Source organism: Trichomycterus rosablanca, chromosome 25, assembly GCF_030014385.1.
Source record: "Trichomycterus rosablanca isolate fTriRos1 chromosome 25, fTriRos1.hap1, whole genome shotgun sequence".
Lineage (NCBI taxonomy): Eukaryota > Metazoa > Chordata > Actinopteri > Siluriformes > Trichomycteridae > Trichomycterus > Trichomycterus rosablanca.
The window spans coordinates 5,283,324-5,304,115 of NC_086012.1; the positions used below are offsets into that span (position 1 = coordinate 5,283,324).

General features: G+C 42.1%; 1 protein-coding gene across 1 annotated transcript in view; it reads left to right on the top strand.

Annotated features, from left to right (window-relative positions):
* The window catches only part of dscamb (Down syndrome cell adhesion molecule b), a 66,576-nt gene extending 50,301 nt beyond the window's left edge, over nt 1–16,275 (top strand). The window contains exons 14-33 of the mRNA XM_062987316.1: nt 172–300; nt 1,341–1,508; nt 1,578–1,648; nt 2,916–3,156; nt 4,493–4,639; nt 4,981–5,136; nt 6,249–6,382; nt 6,498–6,651; nt 7,874–7,991; nt 8,076–8,239; nt 8,350–8,448; nt 9,256–9,444; nt 10,389–10,679; nt 11,342–11,518; nt 11,620–11,650; nt 11,753–11,868; nt 12,681–12,830; nt 13,595–13,792; nt 15,101–15,403; nt 15,651–16,275. Of these exons, the coding sequence (XP_062843386.1) occupies nt 172–300; nt 1,341–1,508; nt 1,578–1,648; nt 2,916–3,156; nt 4,493–4,639; nt 4,981–5,136; nt 6,249–6,382; nt 6,498–6,651; nt 7,874–7,991; nt 8,076–8,239; nt 8,350–8,448; nt 9,256–9,444; nt 10,389–10,679; nt 11,342–11,518; nt 11,620–11,650; nt 11,753–11,868; nt 12,681–12,830; nt 13,595–13,792; nt 15,101–15,403; nt 15,651–16,021 (3,407 nt within the window). The 3' untranslated portion in view covers nt 16,022–16,275. The remainder of the gene's footprint in view (nt 1–171; nt 301–1,340; nt 1,509–1,577; nt 1,649–2,915; nt 3,157–4,492; nt 4,640–4,980; nt 5,137–6,248; nt 6,383–6,497; nt 6,652–7,873; nt 7,992–8,075; nt 8,240–8,349; nt 8,449–9,255; nt 9,445–10,388; nt 10,680–11,341; nt 11,519–11,619; nt 11,651–11,752; nt 11,869–12,680; nt 12,831–13,594; nt 13,793–15,100; nt 15,404–15,650) is intronic.
* The last annotated feature ends 4,517 nt before the right edge of the window (nt 16,276–20,792 follow it).

The window sequence follows — 20,792 nt, forward strand, 5'->3', positions numbered from 1 at the left end:
AATGCTGGTTTTGATAGAAAGGTGTCAGACTCCATGCCTCGACAGGTCAAGGCTGTTTCGGCAGGAAACACAATATTAGGAAGGTGGTCATAATGTTATGCCTGATTGTTGTATAGTCATGTAACCATTGGTTGTAAATGATGTACATCTTATTTCTCTTGATAAAACAAGATAAGCCAGATCCTCCCGAGGTCGAAATCAGAGAAGTGAAAGACCGGACCATTGCTCTTCGCTGGACTATAGGATTTGATGGGAACAGTCCTATTACAGGGTATGACATCAACTACAAGAACAAATCAGGTAAGGAATACACATCTGTGATCAAACTAGACTTTCAGTTGTAGCCTAGCGGTTAAAATACTGGACTAGTGGCTCAGGTGGCGCAGCGGTAAAAACACACGCTGGAACCAGAGCTGGGATCTCGAATACATCGTATCGAATCTCAGCTCTGCCTGCCATCTAAGGCTGAGCGGCCACATGAACCACATGAAATAAGCCGGATGGGGTCTCTCTCCCATGACTGGTGCAATTACTCTGCTGGCTGATTGATGGCGCCTGCACAGAGACGAGAAAAGAGTGCTCTCGGGGTGTGTCTCTCCGTACACAATGCTGAGCTGAGCAAAGTGTAGGTGATAAGATATGCATACGGCTGCTGCCCACGTGTCGGAGGGGGCGTGGGTTAGCTTCGTTCTCCTCAATCGGAGCAGGGATCGGCATTGGTGGAGAGGAAGGATGACGCAATCGGGCAATTGGATGCGCTAAAAGGGAGAAAAAGGGGAGAATATGCATAAACAAAAATAATTTAAAAAAAGGTTGCTGGTTCAAGTCTCACCACTGCCAGTTTGTTACTGTTGTGCCCTTGAGCAATGCCCTTAACCCTCAATTGCTTAGACCACGTGTCAAACTCAAGGCCCGCAGGCCAAATCCGGCCAAGAGCTTAAAAGACGTATGATTGTCTTAAAATACACTGTAATATACATAAACTTCATCTCCCACAATGCATGCCGATTTTGACGAAGTGACCGCATCCCACCACTAGATGGCAGTGTTTCCACATTTAACTGAGGCAGTTTTCCAACAAGTGATGTTGAGAAATATTTACAAACAATCCCAAAATGCACAAGAAGAGAAAATTGAAGCAGAATGAAGAGAATTTAATGAAAGATGGGAGAGTGAATACAAGTTTGTGTTTCAAGAAGAAAAAACGGTTCGTATCTTGTGTTATGAGGCCGTGTCTGTGGTAAAGGATTACAATATAAATGTAGATATACATTGTGCAACATTTAGGCCATCATCAAAATCATTCATTCATAGAACTTAAGCTCTTCACTCCTTTACAGCCTCGTGGATGATGTCCCAAACGACCAAAGACGTCTCACCCCAGCTAAACCAGGCAACAATCATCGAGCTCCATCCGGCCTCCACGTACAACATCCGCATGTTAGCCAAGAACTTGATTGGCGAGAGCAGACCCAGCAACGAACTCACCATCACCACAGATGAAGCCCGTAAGTATGGAGGTTGTTTTCTTTAGTTTCTATTTTCTATATTTTCTAACACCTAATGATTTTTTGCAGCCCCTGATGGTGCACCCCAGGATGTTGAGCTTGAGGCAATATCATCCCAGACCATTAAAGTCAGCTGGAAAGTAAGTTTTTTTTTTTTTTACAAATGGTAGGAGGATATATTTAGCGTAGTCAATTTGTCTTCCACTGCTGGGGGATCTCCGATTTTTTGCAGTCGAGGAGGGTATATTGCTGCTCACGCCTCCTCCGACCCGCGCACAGCCCTTAACGGAACCCTTTTTCACCCATGCACTCTGCACAGGCGCCTCTAACCGCTAATCAGGGTCCTTACACAGCGTTTGAGGACCCCGCCCACATAGTCCAGTCATCCCTCCCTGCAGACACTGCCAATTATGCTTGCGAGATGGCGACCAGCCGACCGAGGAGTTCAGAATCTCGGCGCCAGAGCTGGTACTCCTTCATGAAGCAAGTGACCTGTGTGTAAAGACAGATGTTTAAAAAAACAAGACCAAGGCGCCCAGTTGGTTAGAATCTCAGCTCTGCTACCGGTCGACTGGGCGCCCCCTAACAGACATGATTGGCGGTGCCTGTGCAGACAAAATTGGCCACCAGTGGAGGAATAGAGGAGCATGGAGATCTGCCCGTGACTCTTTATGTGCGACATCTGGCCTCATGTAGGGATCCACCGTAGTGTAAGAAGGGAGCATCAGAGGGTGCGTTGGGCAGGTGAATATACACTCCTCGGACGCCATCAGGACCACCAACAGCGGAAGGATAATTGGCTATGCTAAAATCAAGCCAAGACAAGTCAGAATTGGGAACTGACCGGTCAGAAAAAAAGAAACAACAGCCAATAAATCTTCTCTACTTTCAAATGTGATCAGCCTTCAAAAAACCAACAACACTGAAGCAAACAGGGAGAGAAAACCACAGCTAATCACCCTTACTACCTCGCAACCTTGATCCGTCCTAGGTAACCCGACAACACTCATCAATTAACAAGCAGGAAAGGAGAACCAAATCAGCCTTTAAACTCTATATTTATCTTCTTTCTAAAGACGGGTCGCACCAAAGGTTAAAAAGGGAACCATCAGCACTCTCTAGGCCCTCAGAGAAGGTCTAAGATACTCTAATTAGTCTACAGTATAATAATCCAAACTCTATGTTTACAGAAGAAAAACTTTAAGCTTTCAAATAATGCCTACTATAAACAAAGAGGAGGCTCGTTAATGTTTTGGGGTTGCTTTGCTGCCTCAGACAGCAGGGCACTATGATGACATCTAACCAAATTGATAAAAATAACGTTCATCAATAACGTTGATAAGATAGTTTCTCCTAGTAACAAGCGACTCAAATTACAACCCAATTTCTGTCTCTTTACCCTTTCAGCCCCCCCACAAACACCTTCAAAATGGCTTGATCCGAAGCTATCAGGTGTGCTATAGAGAGTATGGCACCGGGGGAAGCACTCAGTACAATACCTTCAACCTGGACGCAACAGGCAACAGTGAGATTATTACTCTGGACAACCTGAAGAAGTTCACGCAGTACGAGGTACGTGTGCAGGCAGCAAACCGTGCCGGGATGGGGCCAACATCTGACGAAGCGATCATCACGACTCTAGAAGATGGTTAGTTATGACTACAACATCAAAACACAACAGTGCTCATATTTAACCCAAGTATGATATCCATTAGGTGAAGGAGAAGGCATGTGTATTATATTTTATTACTATTATACTTTCAAGGCCAAAAATATGGCACCCCTTTACTGATTATAGAACATACACCAATTCATTCAGACAGTTGTTGTTTATTTCTTTGGTTTATACTGTTAGTCAAGTCTGATATCAATCCACACATCCACAAATGGACTAAACAAAATTATTATTGACACTTTTTTATCATTTCCATCATGTGATGCTCCTTCAATTTGTACCTATGTTAAGTAACATGTGCTAGCAATATAGAGTCACACTTAAAACCAGTTTGAATGGAGAAAAGTGAATCTTTGTGTCTGTATGTACCACACTGAGCATGGAGAAAAGAAAGAAGAGCAAAGAATTGTCAGAAGTCTGTGTTTACAGAAGAAAAAATAAGCCTTCAAAGAATGCCTACTATGAACAAAGAGGAGGCTCATTGATGTTTTGGGGTTGCTTTGCTGCCTTAGGCACCAGGGCCCTATGACGTTCGAAAATGATCAAAACATTTTGGAATAAATCATACAGTCCAGTGTCAAAAAGATATACCTCAGTTGCAGGTCTTGGGTCTTTCACCTGAGGATTATGGTTATGTAAAAACTTATTGTTCCTGAAGCTGACCTCCCCAAGCTGATGAAAGAGGTTATTCAAATGATGGATAAAGAACCTCAATCAACCCCCAAAGAACTTCAGACACGGGACACAACAGTGTCAGCTTGCACCATCCATCGTCATCTGAATACAAAGCTGTGGGATGCTTTGCACTGCTGGAGTTTGCCACTTACCTGAACTTACCTGAGAAGCTACAATCCTTTGGGAGAATATTCAATAGGCAGAACAAAACTTTGGGTAAAGCACATCATCGTACTGTTTACAGAAAATTTTATAAGGATTTAAAAAAAAGAACCCAGTCCCTACAGTAAGACAAGGTGGAGGTTCACTGCTGTTTTGGGGTTGCTTTGCTGCTTCTGCTGATGAATGTGCAAGACTAGAAAAGTATTTTGGAGCACAATATAAGACCCAGTGTCAAAAGGCTAGGTCTCCATCAGAGATCATGGGGCTTCCAGCAGGACATTGACCCAAAACATACTTCAAAAAGCACCCAGAAATGGATTAAGACAAAGATTTTCTCATAAAACTGTAATACCACATAAACAATAACATATTTTGATAAATGCATGCTTTAACATGTACTAATTTTATAAAGATTATTATTTTTACTTTTGTCATTATTAAGATAACGAAATATTAATATTTTTACATACAGTTCCAAGCCGGCCTCCTGAAAACGTTGTGACCACAGCCACAACCCCAGAGACCATCTCTTTGTCCTGGGCATCTCTACCCAAAGAAGCACTAAACGGCATGCTGCTGGGATATCGAGTCATTTACTGGGCCAATTTACCTGACGGGGGTAAGTCAGCCTTTTTACCATCAACTCAGTATTTGTTAGTTTTTACAAGCCATCCTGGTTAAGGTCACAGTTGGTCCAGTGTTGCCTGGAAACATTCAACACAGGGCAGAAATACACCCTGGACAGCGTGCCAATCTATCACAGTTTGTTCCTTTTTTGTGGCACCGGACATGTTCCAACAACTGAGCCAGTATTTTATGATCAAATCATAAGCTTTGCTCTGGTTGTAATAGAAATGTTTTGTTGTTGCATTGAATAATGTGACCAATAGCGTCTGCATCCAAGTGCATAAGATATGTGGGTTCTTAGCTGTATGTGTTATTGTATGTTTCTTGTCTCAGAGCTGGGTGAGATTAAAAACATTACCACCACAAGACCATTTTTAGAGCTGGAAGGACTGGAGAAATATACCAACTATAGCATTCAAGTGCTGGCCTTCACCCGGGCAGGGGATGGTGCCCGGAGCGAGCAAATATACACACGTACCAAGGAGGATGGTGAGATATGTCATACTCTGTTTTGAGAAATGCAAGGTTGCCAAGAATTTTGGTCACCTTATACCATACATAATATTACGAAAAGATTCAGTAAATGCAGATAAGACACCATCACTCTACTTTGTTAAATATAGCAGAACTGTTATGTAATGCCAAGGTCTCTGTTTAAAAAGGAAAACACTACCCCATTTGCACTACCCCAGGGGCGGCTCGTTCACCACCAAAGGATGAAAGGGAAGAAATTTTTCTATCACAGTTGTGACTGTTCTGGACAGTCTGTCTTGCCTCTGAATATCATAGTCCAATCAGCGTCGAGTTGTGTTCCGTACAGTACTGCCCCTACCGGATCGCTCTCATAGACTCTCATGTTAAGGCTCTCTTTTTCAAACTGCAGACGCTGCAATACATTCTGAATGGGTTCCGGGAGGGCTCGCACATGTGCTTGCGTCATATGTAATCTGGTGTAACGATCTCATCACCATGAAAACCATCACCTCAGTTCGGTGCAACTCCATTGTGTCATTAAGGGAAATGCCATTCAGTCATCGTAGTAATCAGGATAAATTAGCAACTTAAGAATTAGGGCCACCCAGACCAAATTTAAACATCAAGCAAGTATCTACAAAGGGGGAAAATCATATAAGTTTCAAGTAAATTAATTATTAAGTAATGTCATTTTTTAATTGTGAATTGTGATTGCACTTATTGTATCTCCCTAATTGTTTAATTGTACTTCTGTATTCACTGCACATCAGCCCCGATGCCAATCTTCATTCTGGATCTGCTGCACCTAAAATAAAATGCTATCTGATGAAGCATTATGAAGCAAGATGAATTAAATTGTTAGGGTGAAGCTTTACTTCATTTTATGATTAATGGTAAAGCTGGTCTCTCTCCATGTTTAAAGTTATTTGTGAGGGCAAACTGACAGATGACAGATGTTAATTATTTAAGCTTTAATTTACCCATTGAACGGGTCACCTTGGCCATCATCGCAACAATTGCCCCCACTGAGAGATTTGGCAGGAGCCGTCATTGCACTACCCCCAAAAACAAACCAAACCTTTCTTCTGTAAAATTCATGAAACTGTTCTATTTTTTTCTTTTCATAGTTCCAGGACCTCCAGCTGGTGTAAAAGCCTCTGCTGCCTCCACCTCAATAGTGTTCGTCTCCTGGCTTCCCCCACTCAAGCTCAACGGAATCATCCGAAAGTATACCGTCTTCTGCTCCAACCCGTACCCCACGGTAAAAACCAAAGCCAGGATTTATTACCAGATTTATAATATTAATCACTGTGCTACTAAGCAGGGTTCTGCAAGTTGTCTTAGGCATAATCTGACTTTGGTCCTCCACACTACAGGTCATCAGTGAGTTTGAAGCGGCTCCTGATGTGTATTTCCGTCGCGTGACCAACCTCAACCAGAACTGGCAGTATAGTATTTGGGTGGTGGCAGCGACCGCAGCGGGTCGTGGGAACGCCAGTGAGATCATCACTGTAGAACCTCAATCTAAAGGTACTGAGATACACGAAGGTCACTTTATTCATTGTCTGTTTTACCACTGCATTATTCTGCTCAGGGTCACGGTCATTTTGATAAATTGGGCGAAAGGTAGGAAACAACAGGTTGCCAGTCCATCACAGGGCAGACACACACATTTACACAAACACACTCCCACTTAGGGCAGTTTTTAGTAGCTCCAGTTAACCTGACTCCATGTTTTTGGACTGTGGGAGGAAACAAGTGCACCCACTGGAAACCCACATGGACACAGAAAGAACCCTCACCCAGACCCTTTCTTACTCCACCATGCTACAGTAATAAACTAGTAAATGGTAATACTGGGTTTTTTCATCCTTTGCTGCTATAACAGCCTAGTTTTGGGATGGAATTTCAGTACATTTTGAACTACAGGGATTTTTCTGTGGGGCCAAGAGAGCACTAGTTCTGGGATCTCGGATACATCGTATCGAATCTAAGGCTGAGCGGCCACATGAACAACGATTGGCCTGTAGTTCAGATATGGGCGGGACTAAGCCGGATGACTGGTGCAATTACGACCTCTGCTGGCTGATTGATAGCGCCTGCACAGAGATGAGAAAAGAGTGCTCTCAGGGTATGTCCTCTCCGTACACAACGCTGAGCTGCACTGCACTCGTCAAAGTGCAGGTGATAAAATGCATACGGCATGCTGCCTACGTGTCGGAGGGGGCGTGTGTTAGCTTCGTTCTCCTCAATCAGAGCAGGGATCGGATTGGTGGAGAGGAAGCATGACTGGACACAACTGGACGCGCTAACAGGAAGAAAATGCATAAAGAAAAATATATTAAAAAAAAGAGAGCACTAGTTACGTTAGACACTGATGTGAATGGCCTGGCTTACATTTGACAATTAAATTGATCCCAAACAAGTCAACAAACCATTTTATTGTCATTGACATTACTATTCATCACAAATAGGGTTGAAAACAGGGTTCTGTTGATGCCTGTTTTGTGCTGAGGGGTGCAGCTGGAACAGAAAAGGTCCATCCCCAAATACTGCCACTATAGTTTATGTAACTGTGTTATGTACGTGCTGTCAATGGGTGTGGCTGAAACACCTGTACTTAATAATGTCCAGGGGTATCTACATACTTTTGACTATATAGTGTATAAGGCTCCTGACATCTCCACACGCCTTAGGATTTGTAATGTAACTTATTCATTGTACTTCATGGACACTTATTTTGGTCTTCTAGCTCCTGCTCGTATTTTAACCTTCAGCGGGACCGTCACTACACCGTGGATGAGGGACATTGTGTTACCATGTAGGGCTGTTGGAGACCCTCCTCCAACCATCAAGTGGTTGAAGGGAAAGTAAGTTCATGCTGTGAATATACAATTGAAGAGATTTACCATTGATCGTATTAAAACTGATCATTCATGTTGATTTTCCTTTAGCCACGGGGCACCTGCTACAGTGTCTGTTGATGGTCGCCGCAGCATCCAGAACAACGGCAGCTTTGTGATTCGGACCGTTAAAGCTGAGGATTCTGGGTTCTACAGCTGCATTGCCAGTAACAACTGGGGTTCAGATAATATCATGCTAAATCTACAGGTTCAAGGTTTGTTTGTTAATGTACATTATATATAAAGTATAGTACGATATATTTACTATATATCATATGGCTGATAATTGCTTTAAATGACTTGTTATTGACTTTTTTATTTTCAGTACCTCCAGACCAGCCACGCCTCACAGTGACTAAAACAACCACAACATCCATCACTCTCTCGTGGATTCCTGGAGACAATGGAGGAAGCTCAATTAGAGGTCAGACCACTTTGCTTACTGCAGTCTTTCCAACCATTAGATTCTCAGTATACCAAAACTTATACTACCTCATATAGCTTAATAAGTTAGTCTTAGTTTCTGTAGTGCTCAGATGGAGCAGTGGTCTATTATGCTAGCTAGCTCACCACAGATTTCTAGTTAACTAGAATTTAACAAGTTGTGCCATACCCTCCCTGTTCTCCCCTCTAGCATTGATGCCATACATAGCACCCTAGTTGTATGGCCATAGGAACCACCTAAACATGCTTTAGGAGCCACATGAAACCCTCTAGACAACCTCCTGGAACACCTACCAGCACCATAGCAACTACCTACCAAAATTATTCAACGACACACATCTGAAATACCCTAAGACACACTGACATTACACCTACATACTTACGTACACACAATCTCACATCTAACCAAAGGTTTTATAACATTTAAAATACCATAGCAACTACCTAACAACACCAAAGCAACCATGTAGACATATCTAAGCAAACATATAATACATACTAGCAACAAGCAAGTAGAACACTATAGGAGCAGCTTAGAAAACCATAGCAACCATCTCCATAGCAACCAACTGGGACACCACAGCAACCATCTACTAATACTCTATTGAGCACCTGGAACATCATAGCAGCCACCTTGAAACCAACTAACAACAAACTAGCCACTTAAATTGATTTTGATTTTAATTTTTAATTATTTATTACTTTCAGATTAATATTTCAGTTAGTCTTTTTGGGTAAGCAAGTTTTTATTTTATTTTTAATTAAACACCAGCTCTTTGTGTTTTAGGGTACATTTTGCAATACTCTGAGGACAACAGCGAGGAATGGGGCAGCTTTCCCATCAGCCCCAGCGAGCGCTCATACCGTCTGGAGAATATGAAGTGTGGTACCTGGTACAAGTTCACACTGACCGCCCAAAATGCAGTCGGCCCAGGGCGCATCAGCGAGATCATAGAGGCCAAAACCCACGGCAAAGGTAAGACTGTGCAGTATATAGTATTATAGTGTTATTTTTAATGATTCAGCAACAGTCAAGTCATGTGATGTTTATTTGTAAAGCGCCTTCAGAGACACAGAGTGTCATCCAAGGTGCTGTACAATAAAATGAAGACAATGATAAAACACTGACATCACTGACATAAAATAGCAATAAAAGACATGGCACATCAAATCAAAAATTGGAGACATCCTAATAAAAACTGGTAATTTTTGGACCTCATGGGTGGGGTGGGGGCAAATAATATCAGAACCTAACTTCAGAGCTTCAGAGTTCTGTGTATTGCCTTTTTAATCATCTGACCTATTACATAAAGGTTTTATTTGGCACAGCACTGATTCACTTAAACAATCTAAGCATACAATGCAATGTGGTAAAGACAACGTTTACTTTTGCTTGTGTAATAAAGTAAATACTGAAATAAAAGTAAAACACTTATTTGGAAATATTTTATTTCCGAGGCTTTTTTTTTTACATGTTCTCCTGTGTGGAACTTACATTGTACTAAATAAACAGTGCATGTATATGGAATAGTGAACCATTTAGGAGTTAAAAAGATGCTTTCTTTAGGTAACTTAAAAATGGCAGATTATAGGGCGCAGCAGTAAAACACCCTAGCACACCAAATCTCAGCTCTGCTGAGATTTGGAGTTATAGAATATTATAATAAAATAAACACATAATTAAACATACATTTTAATTTAACTAGTGAGAATTAAAAAATGATGAAAAACACTTATACCTTGTTACTGAGATTATTAGAAAGTAATTAATACTACTAATACTATTAATGCTACTTGAAGCAACAATGCTGCTCAATACTGACTGAAATAAATACTGCAACAATACCACTATACCGTAATCTCTTATCTATCCTCAGCTAGTTGATTTTGCCTCACTCTCCTTTTTCCCATCACCCTCAGAGCCTCAGTTTGCCAAAGACCACGAGCTTTTCTCCAGCATCAACTCCACCCGCGTGGAACTCAATCTGATCGGCTGGAACAACGGCGGCTGTCCGATCCAATCTTTCACGCTGGAGTACCGACCCGTGGACACCACACCGTGGACCACCGTGCAGCGCGCAACTCTCACCAAGAGCCACGTGCTTTACGAGCTGCAGGAGGGCACCTGGTACGAGCTGCAGATGAGGGTGGGCAACAGTGCGGGCACGACCGAGAAGAGGGAGCTGTTCGCGACGCTGAACGCGGACGGCAGTAAGTGCTGCATACCCACATCAATTATATAATACAGTACATTCTTATAAAACAATTATTCTGGTGACTGGTTATAATGACTTAAGTTGTACATATTGTACTTTAGTTATAATGGCAATGGTACAGTGGTATAGTGGGTAGAGATTTGGGCTATCTGTTTAAATCCAGGCTCTGCTATGCAGCCATTGCTGGGCACTTAAGCACTTAACCTTGAATACAGTTTTATTTATTACACTGTTCAATTTATAGGGCACAGTGGCTAAGTGGGTAGCACTGTCGCCTCACAGCAAGAAGGTCCTGGGTTCGATCCCCAGGCGGGGCGATCCGGGTCCTTTCTGTGCGGAGTTTGCATGTTCTCCCCGTGTCTGCGTGGGTTTCCTCCGGGAGCTCCGGTTTCCTCCCACAGTCAAAAGCATGCAGCCAGGTTAATTGGAGACACTGAATTGCCCCATAGGTGAATGGGTGTGTGTGTGTGTGTATGTATGTATGTGTGTCTGGCCTGTGATGGACTGGCGCCCCGTCCAGGGTGTTACTGTGTGCCTTGCACCCATTGAAAAGCTGGGATATTGGATAAGCGGTTAAGACAGTGAGTGAGTGAGTGAGGGAGTGTTATATTTATTGTAATCAAAGACGTCTTAATCGAGTCCCTCTGCAATACTCAGGCACCATCGCTCCGCTAATGAAGATCATGGATCCAAGCCAGAAGAACATGCAGGTCAACAAGGGCCTTAAGATGATGGTGACAATCATTAGCATCCTGGTGGCAGTTGCCATGGTTTTCACTGTGCTACTGGTTATGAGGAGGAGAAGGAGGGAACAGAGGCTTAAAAGATTGCGCGGTTTGTGGACACACCCTTACTATACTATATAAAACGCACCTATAATATAGTCTCCTAGATGCTATATTTTTTATGTATGTATTTCTTTTCTGTATTCACAGATGCCAAAAGCTTAGCAGAGATGCTCATGAGGTAAACGGAACTTAAAGACTTAAGTGCACTTGTACTTTTTTGAGACATCATGGTCAGAAGAATTCTTCATAAAGTGACCAGTTTATTTATGAATTTTTTTAGTAAGAACACACGTACTCCAGATGCTGTAAACAAGCAACAGCAGACCCTCCGAATGCACATCGACATCCCACGGGCCCAGCTGCTCATCGAAGAAAGGGACACACTGGAGACTATAGGTAATAATATTAAAACCTTTTGATGTGTGCGTTCTAATGCTACATTTGGAAAATTCTGGTTTTGAAGGTTTGTTTACCTTCCACTCATGCAGCGGTAAAATACACTAGCACACCAGAGCAGGGATTTCGAATACATTGTATTCACACAGCCAATGAACAACGATTGGCTTGTTGTTCATACAGGGTGGGAAGCCGGATAGGGACCTCATAACTGATGCAATTACGACCTCTGCTGACTGATTGAAGGCCTGCACAGAATCGGGAAATAATGCATTGATCAGGGTGTGGCTCTCTGTACACAAAGCTGATCCGCATATGAACTCGCTTCGTGCAGGTGAAAAGAGGCAGTCGGGACTGCTCACGTGTCGGAGGGGGCGTGTGTAAGTTACCAGTGGAGGGTAAAAGTGAAGCGTAATGCAACCAAGGTCATTGGATACGACTAGATTAGGGGAAAAAATTGGGGGAAAAAATGATACAATCCTACTCCACCCAATTAACATTAAAATAGTGGTCATATGGGCTCCCCTCAACTAATAAATGGGGTATGGGGGTGTGGTTAAAAAAGTGTACAGAGTAATGAGGGCTTTATATTTATCTGTATGTTAGGTGTAGCTTATAAAAATCTGTGAATGTATACTGTATACCAGATAGGTACAACTAAATAAATGTTTGGTGACCATATGTACATAATTGTAGACCCCTTGACTGCAGAGTTTCATGTTGCAATTCTTTAAAGCAGTAGGAAATGTAAACAGTTTTGTGAAATTATACTTAAAATTATGCCTAATAGTATCTCAATGCACATTTCTCAGATGACCGGTCCACAGTGCTCTTGACGGATAATGATTTCGGAGAGGCGTCTAAGCAGAAGGCCTCTACAGCTACACACACAGTTCACTACCAGTCTCTGTCCCAGACAACCGGTCCACTGGTGGATGTCTCAGATGCCCGACCTGGTACAAGTAAGTAAATGAGTGCCTACTTTCCTCAAAAACATGTCAGTTCTACCTGACCTGGACCTGCATGGCTGAAGAGAAAAATTCACTGGAGAGGAGCATGGAGTCTGTTGTCTGTTTTTAAATTACTAGCTTATTGTACTGCCAGAACTTCTCAAGTGTGTGGACACCTGACCTTAAGCTTGTATCTTGGGCACTGATGTTGGATTAAAATACTCATTTCAAATGTGTTGAGTGGGGTTCAGGTCTAGGCTCAGTGTAGTTCTTCCACACACCAGTGCGATGTGATTGTAGAGTTAACAAGTGCTTTTATCAACAGAGCTGACATCTCAAACGTGAGAATCGTGAGTTTGATTCTCAGCTCTGCTTCCGGCAGGCTGGGCGCCTACACGGACAATGATTGGCTCATCTGTAGGGTTGCATGCCGATTAACTGATACAATTATGACCTTTACTGGCTGGTCGATGGCGCCTGCACTGAGACGAGAGATAATGGGATCAGTGTGTGACTCTCCATGCGCTAGACTGAGCACCATATGAACTCGTCTCAAGCAAGTGAAAAGAAGCAGTCGGCTACTGCACATGTTGGAGGGGGTGTGTGTTAATCATGGGTGGGAGTCAGGGGTTCAGGGGTGGAAGTCAGCATCAGCAGCATCAGTAAAGAGAAAGCTAAATGCAGTCAGGTCATTGGATATGATTAAATTGGGAGAAAAACTGAGCTTTTTATAATATATAAAGTTAATATAAATATTTTGTTTCTTCGTACTGTAGATCCCACTGCCCGCCGTACGGCTAAAGCAGGTCCTGCGACACGCAGCCACTATTCCGGCCAATGGACTTTAAACAGACCTCATCAGCCCATGTCCTCTCACACCCTTACCACCGACTGGAGGCTCCCCACCCCACGTGCCGCAGGCTCTGTGGACAAAGAAAGTGACAGCTATAGTGTCAGTCCTTCTCAGGACACAGGTAAAACTTTCCACCATTTCATATCAGCTTCTTCCCAGCAATCTTTACAGCGTCCAGTATTGTCCAGCGGCCAGGGGCAAGAAAAAAATGCCATCCTTCACTATAACCACACACCATGCACTAATAAGTACTACGCAAATGGCTACAAATAATCACCCACTCTATTTATCCAACCTTCCCCTCATTTATCCCACCAGCCTCCACCCTTGTTCATGTCACCTCTATTCACCCCATCCTCCTGCCCTATTTATCCCGTCTTCTGCCCCAAGGTTGAAGAGGAAGAGGATGGCAAGCATCAAGGTGGACGGAGGAGGAATGAGCTGATTACAAGCATGAAGACAGATGAAAGGATGTCCTGGAGAAACTCTATCCATATGGTCCATATAGGAGTCTCCCTTACCCCCCTTTAATCCTACCCCTATTCATCCCACCCTCTACCCTTACCTACGATTCAGTGCCCATTTTCCATCCCATTGCCTGTGTGCCCATTTAATCCCACACCTACCCACACTCATCGAACCTCATATACAGAACCTCTGAATGACATTTCTCGAACACCTAGGACTATAAAAGATAGTAAACTTTTTAGGGAACCAGGTGTCTGTCATGTAAATACCCATAAGTGCTAACATGATGTTAAACCAAACCGACTCCCGCCCCCTTTCTTCCAACACCCTACCCCTTATTCATCCAATAACACCCTCTTCTTTCTCCTCAGGCTGATCAAATACAGCCAACTATTCAAACCATTCAAATATTCAATTCAATCATTTTACAACAGTGGTTACTGCATTGCAACCAGTGCATTGTGCCCAGCCACATAGACTGGAAAAGGGCATGGATAATGGGAACATGCCCACTGTCCATTCCATTATGAATGCACAGAAGACTTGACAGTACTTGTTCCTTTAATCAGCACCTAATTGCAGTCTCTGCACCTCATTAAGCATTCTTTTTTCTACAGCCAGGAGCCCTTTATATTCTGGCCTCATGACCCAGATTTTTGCTGGGTCTTCTCACTTCCTACCTTTGTTTTGAGTTTGCACATTTATTTTGAAAGGCGAAAGGGTTGATTCAAACCCTTGCCTGGCTCCTCCCACTGGATCGTTTTCCAGTGTTCCTTTTGATGTTTCTGAATGGTAGTGGTTGCAAAGTATTCTGTTTTTTGAATATTGCCATCAGCATAAAGGTGCCTCCAATGGGGTTTCTAGGAAGCAATACTGCAGCTAAACTTGTTCATAACATTTAATGTGACATGCCTCACTAATCGTTGTGTGCCCTTCTTTATAAACACGCTTAATCCCACAGACCGAGCCCGGAGCAGCATGGTATCCACAGAGAGCGCTTCCTCTACGTACGAGGAACTAGCCCGTGCTTACGAGCATGCCAAGATGGAAGAGCAGCTGCGCCACGCCAAGTTCACCATCACCGAGTGCTTCATCTCCGACACGTCCTCCGAACAAATGACGGCCGGGACCAATGACTATACAGATAGCATGACGTCCAGCACACCGTCCGAATCAGGCATCTGCCACTTCACAGCCTCCCCACCCAAACCGCAGGATGCCAGCCAGGTTATAAATATGGCTGTTCCCAAAGCACACAGACCCGGTGAGTTTGGTTTAGAGCCGTGTATAAAATCAATGAGAATTTATTTAAAATCAATTGATGCTTACTCGTCACTCAGTCCGAATATATCTTAGAATTAAGGCATCTCAGTAGGCAGCATTTTAATGTATCTGAGAATTTAGACATGCCTTCTTCTCAGGAGCGCACATAAGATGACAGCAATTGTTCCGGATTGAAGCCTTTTCCAGAAAGTTCTTGAATAGTAGATAACTCTCTACCCTTTCAACAGGTGGTGAACTGGTCCACCTACCCCCTTATCTGCGGATGGACTTCCTGCTCAACAGGGGAGCACCTCAAACAGGCCGGGAAGCCACGGGACAGACGTGCCTGGAGCCGCAGAGAAGTCGCGCGGCCAAGCGGCCAGCCGCGCTGCCCCCCACACCCTCAGAGACTCCTTCCACCGCGCCCGCCTCCTCCGGCCCGCCGAGCAGGGAAGTGGTGCAGCAGTGGCAGACGGGTTCGTCCGCCACGCTCCCTCACCGCGAACCGGGCGACCTGGCCCAGGCCGCCAAACTCAGCGGTTCACAGGAATCTCTATTAGACTCTAGAGGACACCTGAAACAGAGCAACCCGTACACAAAGTCTTATACGCTGGTATAACAGAGGACCATGGACCTGGCATAAACGTGTGTACACACACACATACACACATTTACACACAAGCACACGAATACGAAAACAATGTTAACTGACTGCTTTGCTGTTAACAGGAGGACTTGAGGATTCTAAAAGACAAAATTGATGTTCGTTCCATCCGATTATTCTCTCCAATGTATCACTCGATCAGTTTCTTTATTTTATTATTATTATTTTATACGCTCAGCTTTACTTCAACCTGGATTCTTATATCCCACGTTCACTCATTTGTATATATGTTTAATTCATTAATTAATTATTTTAAATGACACCATTATTAAGATTGCCAAAAGTATTTATTTAAATTGACAGAGGTACTTTTAAATTTATATCAATGATAATTCTATAGTCATTATTATTATTATATAAAAATAGAGGAAAATATGAAAAAAGTAAAAATTGTACAAATGTGGACGACTCCACAAAAATGTCTTATTCTTTATTCATAACTTTTAAAATTTTTTAAGCTGGGGTGTGAATAATAACCGATTAGCGTTTTAGCCAGGTATACAGAGAGGGTAAAAAGAGTAAGTGGCATGTACCCACTTTCTTCAACCTTGTTTGAATGTTGAGCTCTGAACAGTGACTGCATGGGGAGATGAAACAATAATTATTGTCTTAGCTGGAATAATCCAAAGTACATTTTTATTGGTCACACTAATGAATTCTATTAGTATCATATCATTAAAAAGATTACTTTTTTTATTGCAAGAAATATAAAATAATTTGGCCTTATGATAAAGTCCTTATATTAAATCATGTTTGCACAAATCTGGCTCGAGTGCACAATTTTAAAAAGTTGGGTTTTATTTTGTTAGTTTTTTTCCTTTTACTTGTTCGTCTGTGACTTGTTTGTGGGTGCACTGCTAGCAAACAACTCCAGCACGCTCGCCACGAACGGTGCAAACATTGCCGTAGGAGAGCAAAGTGGAAATGTGGTATGTCCTAAAGGTTCTGACCTGTTGTTTGTAGATTGTTAGTCTTGTCTGGTTTTTAAGATGCAACTGCTGGGAAAAGCATTTGAGATTTGATGGATTTCTTCATTTCATTTATAAAATGTGGTCTGATGCTAATTTAAGTCGTAGTTCTAGACAAACACATTGTGCCTTGACTTGTAAGCCACAAGTAATTGGGCTCAATTAGGTTCAATGGCATTGATCAGTGGCCCAACAGTGGCAGTGTTCGGGCTTAAATTTGTGACCTCTTAATTAACAATCCGGTACCTTAACCCAAACCGCTGAGCTATGACTATGACTGGTCATGCATAATGTGTTTGTCTTACTATTTTGGTAGCTGCTTATTAGACTTGCATTGAAACAGTAAGAAGGAATTAGAACATTTCTTCATTTACACATTTCTGTTGTTAATTCATCTATACATTTGGGGTCAGTGTCTTTGTGTGTTCTAATTTAAAGTTGTCCCTAAGGCAGCAAAGCAGAACCAATCCACAGTTCTCCTTCCACCATGCTTTACAATTATGGTCATGTGCTAGTGGTTATACGCAGTGCCATTTCATTTAGACATATTGTTTGACATGTTTCCTAAAGTCAACTAATAAAGAGACACAGCAAGTTCTGGGAATGTCTGCCGGTCTTTATAGAGCAACTTATAGAAGTGCTTCCTCAGTAAACATTTCCTTACTATAGTACAATAGAAAACAGTCTAGGACAAGGCCATAGCCAAGAATTGACTGTTGGAGGGAGACCAGATTAACCTGGGGATTCCATTCTGCCATATATTTTTTTACGGCATTTAGCAGATGCTTTTATTTAAAGCGACTTACATATAGTCTAAGCAATTGAGGGTTAAGGGCCTTGCTCAATGGCCCAACGGTGGCAACCTCGTAGTAGTGGATTACTAGTCCAGTACCTTAATCACTAGGCCACAACTGTCCCCATATAAACAACTGATGGACACATAACCCAAAGCTATTGAGATTATTATGTTTATTTATAATTTTTACATCAGCATATTGGGGGGGGGGGCAATTTGCCCATAACTAAATATGGGAGAGGGGGTGTTTCCAAATATATAATGTAACTACGACCTTGGTCTAACAACACAACTCTGCTTAGAAGTAGTAAGTACAGTAAGTACAGGGTGTCTCAAGACTAAGTAATAACCCATTCAAAATAATCAATAATCAAAGTTTGGAGAGGAGGAAGGAGCAAATCTGTTAAGTCATGGTCGCAATGTTGAATTTTGAATGCCAACGTCTTGGATTTAGCTTCAGTTTTTCAAATGGAAAGGTAGATGTGTGATGCATCCAATTGGTAGAGACCTTCAGTCTTTCAGTGTTAGCGTTCAGCCAGATGTTTTAGTGAAGGTTTGTGGGGAACTGGACAAACTCTGGTGGTTTCACATAAAATCACGTGTCACACACCTACCATCCTATTGGAAAAACTGACATTGAATCCAAGATGGTGGCATTCAAGATGGCATAACAGATTTTTCTCCTCCCCCAGAGCTTGTGTCTAAAATTGGTCCATACATACTTTCGTTCTAACAGGGTTTCAGCAGAGTTGTGTTCTTAAACTGTTGTCTATTTAGCCGCTCAGGTGGCGCAGCGGTAAAATCTGCTAGCACACCAGAGCTGGGATTTCAGATACATTGTATCGAATCTCAGCTCTGCCATCCGGCTGGGCTGGGCGGCTACATGAACAACGATTGGCTGTTGTTCACAGGGTGGGACAAACCGGACCAGGGTTCCTCATAACTGCTGCAATTACGACCTCTGCTGGCTAATTGATGGCACCTGCTCAGAGTTGAGGAATACCTCGTGCAGGTGAAAAGATGCAGTCGGCTACTGCACACTTGTCGGAGGGGGCGTGTGTCAGTTGCAAAGCTATTCAGTCAGCAGTGGAGGGTTGTATCGGTAGAGGTGAACTGTTGTCTAGTTGTACTAGAGTAAGGAAATGTTTACTGAGGAAGCACTGAACTGTTCTGGATAAGAGCATCTGCTAAGTTAACATAAACCTTAAATTTAGACATGTAGACATTTCTAGAACTTTCTAAAAAGTGTATGTTAATTAGTTGACTTGCTGTTAAGTAGGAAACTTGCTGAACAATATGTTTAAATGAAATGGCACTGCACACTCATGATTGTAAAGCATGGTGGAAAGAGCATTGCGGGTTGGTTCTGCTTTGCTGCCTAAAGGTAAATAAAAGTTGCTTTATGTTGGTTACATGGCCCCCTGAACAGGTTCCTCCTGAATTTGGACAAGTCTGCCAAACCGGGTTCATTTTATTTGGGTGTTTTCTTACTTATGAGACACTCTGTATAGATAGTAGAACAATTGCTTTGAAAGACACAGTTGTTATCAAGTGCAAGACGTTCATTCCACCGCCTATTTTTATATTATTTATTTTTTATTTGTATTTGGTTTTACCTCCTTTTGTATCACATTTCGCTCTTGGTGTAATCTTTGCGGAATGTTCACTCCTAGAAGTAGCAACAGTACTGTACATGTCTTAACAGTGGATTAATGAGTGTCCGGGTCTTTTTATGGTCGTGTAGCCTTTTCTAGTTCTTCTTCCTTAATTCTCGAATCTTCGAAAACTTGTTTTGAGCAGAGCATGGCTCACACAAACACATCTGAAGAGAAGAATTATTTGTGTTTAAGTATTTAGGGTTTACTAGTGGTTTAACCTAGATAAATATCAGAACACATTTTATAAATAGTTTTATAAAATCCAGGTAATTCTCATACTTTTTTGTAACTACAAAAAGGGACATAGTTTCAATTAAAGCCAATTGATATACTAATAATTTCATTATTCTTGGACAGAGTACTAACAAATATGAATGTATTGACTAATACATTATGAATAATAAATAACCAGAACATGACTGATAATAAAAGTACAAAAAAAATATGCTGTCTCCAAATAATGATTAACGGTGCTTGAAATGATGACTGATGGTGTTTATCATGACTAATTGATTTTTTTATGTATTATACAGTGATGTAAGATGCATAACTGTCACACTAGATGATTTAAAACCATTAAATATGATATTACAAAACAAAGACAATTAAAAACATTTTGTAAACCATCATTTAAAGTGTCACCCTTAAAAAGGTCATTGCTTCCTTGCTTACTCCAGCAACCAGTTTGTCAAAGTCTCTGGCTGTAGGACTTTAGTGAACCTTATTAAATAGTGTCTTTACATACTAATAAATATATCCAGAACCAACTGGCAATTCATGAACCATTGGAAAATGGCGGGGCATTCATAAGCCCAAAGGGCATCACCTAGTATTCATAGTACTTGAGGTGGAAAGGAGAAGAGATGTGATGAATGCGGCCTTCCATTCATCCACATCTTTTCCTGATACATTGAAAGGCACTGCTAGATTCATTTGTACAAGACCCTTGGACACGATGAAGCCTAGAAATGATGAGGATACCTAGATGAGGATATTATCTAGGTAGATGAACGTGTTACACCCTAAAGCCTTTCACAGTATGTTATTTATGAACCAATGGAAGATTATGGGGCATTCATAAGTCCATAGAGCATCACCTGGTATTCATACTACCTGTGGTGGAAAGGAGAGGGGATTTGATGAATGCTGCCTTCTATTCTTCCCCCTGTCTTTCCCTAATCTTTTTAAAGGCACTGTGCAGGTCCAGCTTCTACACTTCTAGATGTATGTCTTTTAGATGTATGTTAAACCAAACATGTCCTCTAGTCAATGCACAGTTTGTCCATGGGAAGCCTAGTATCTCC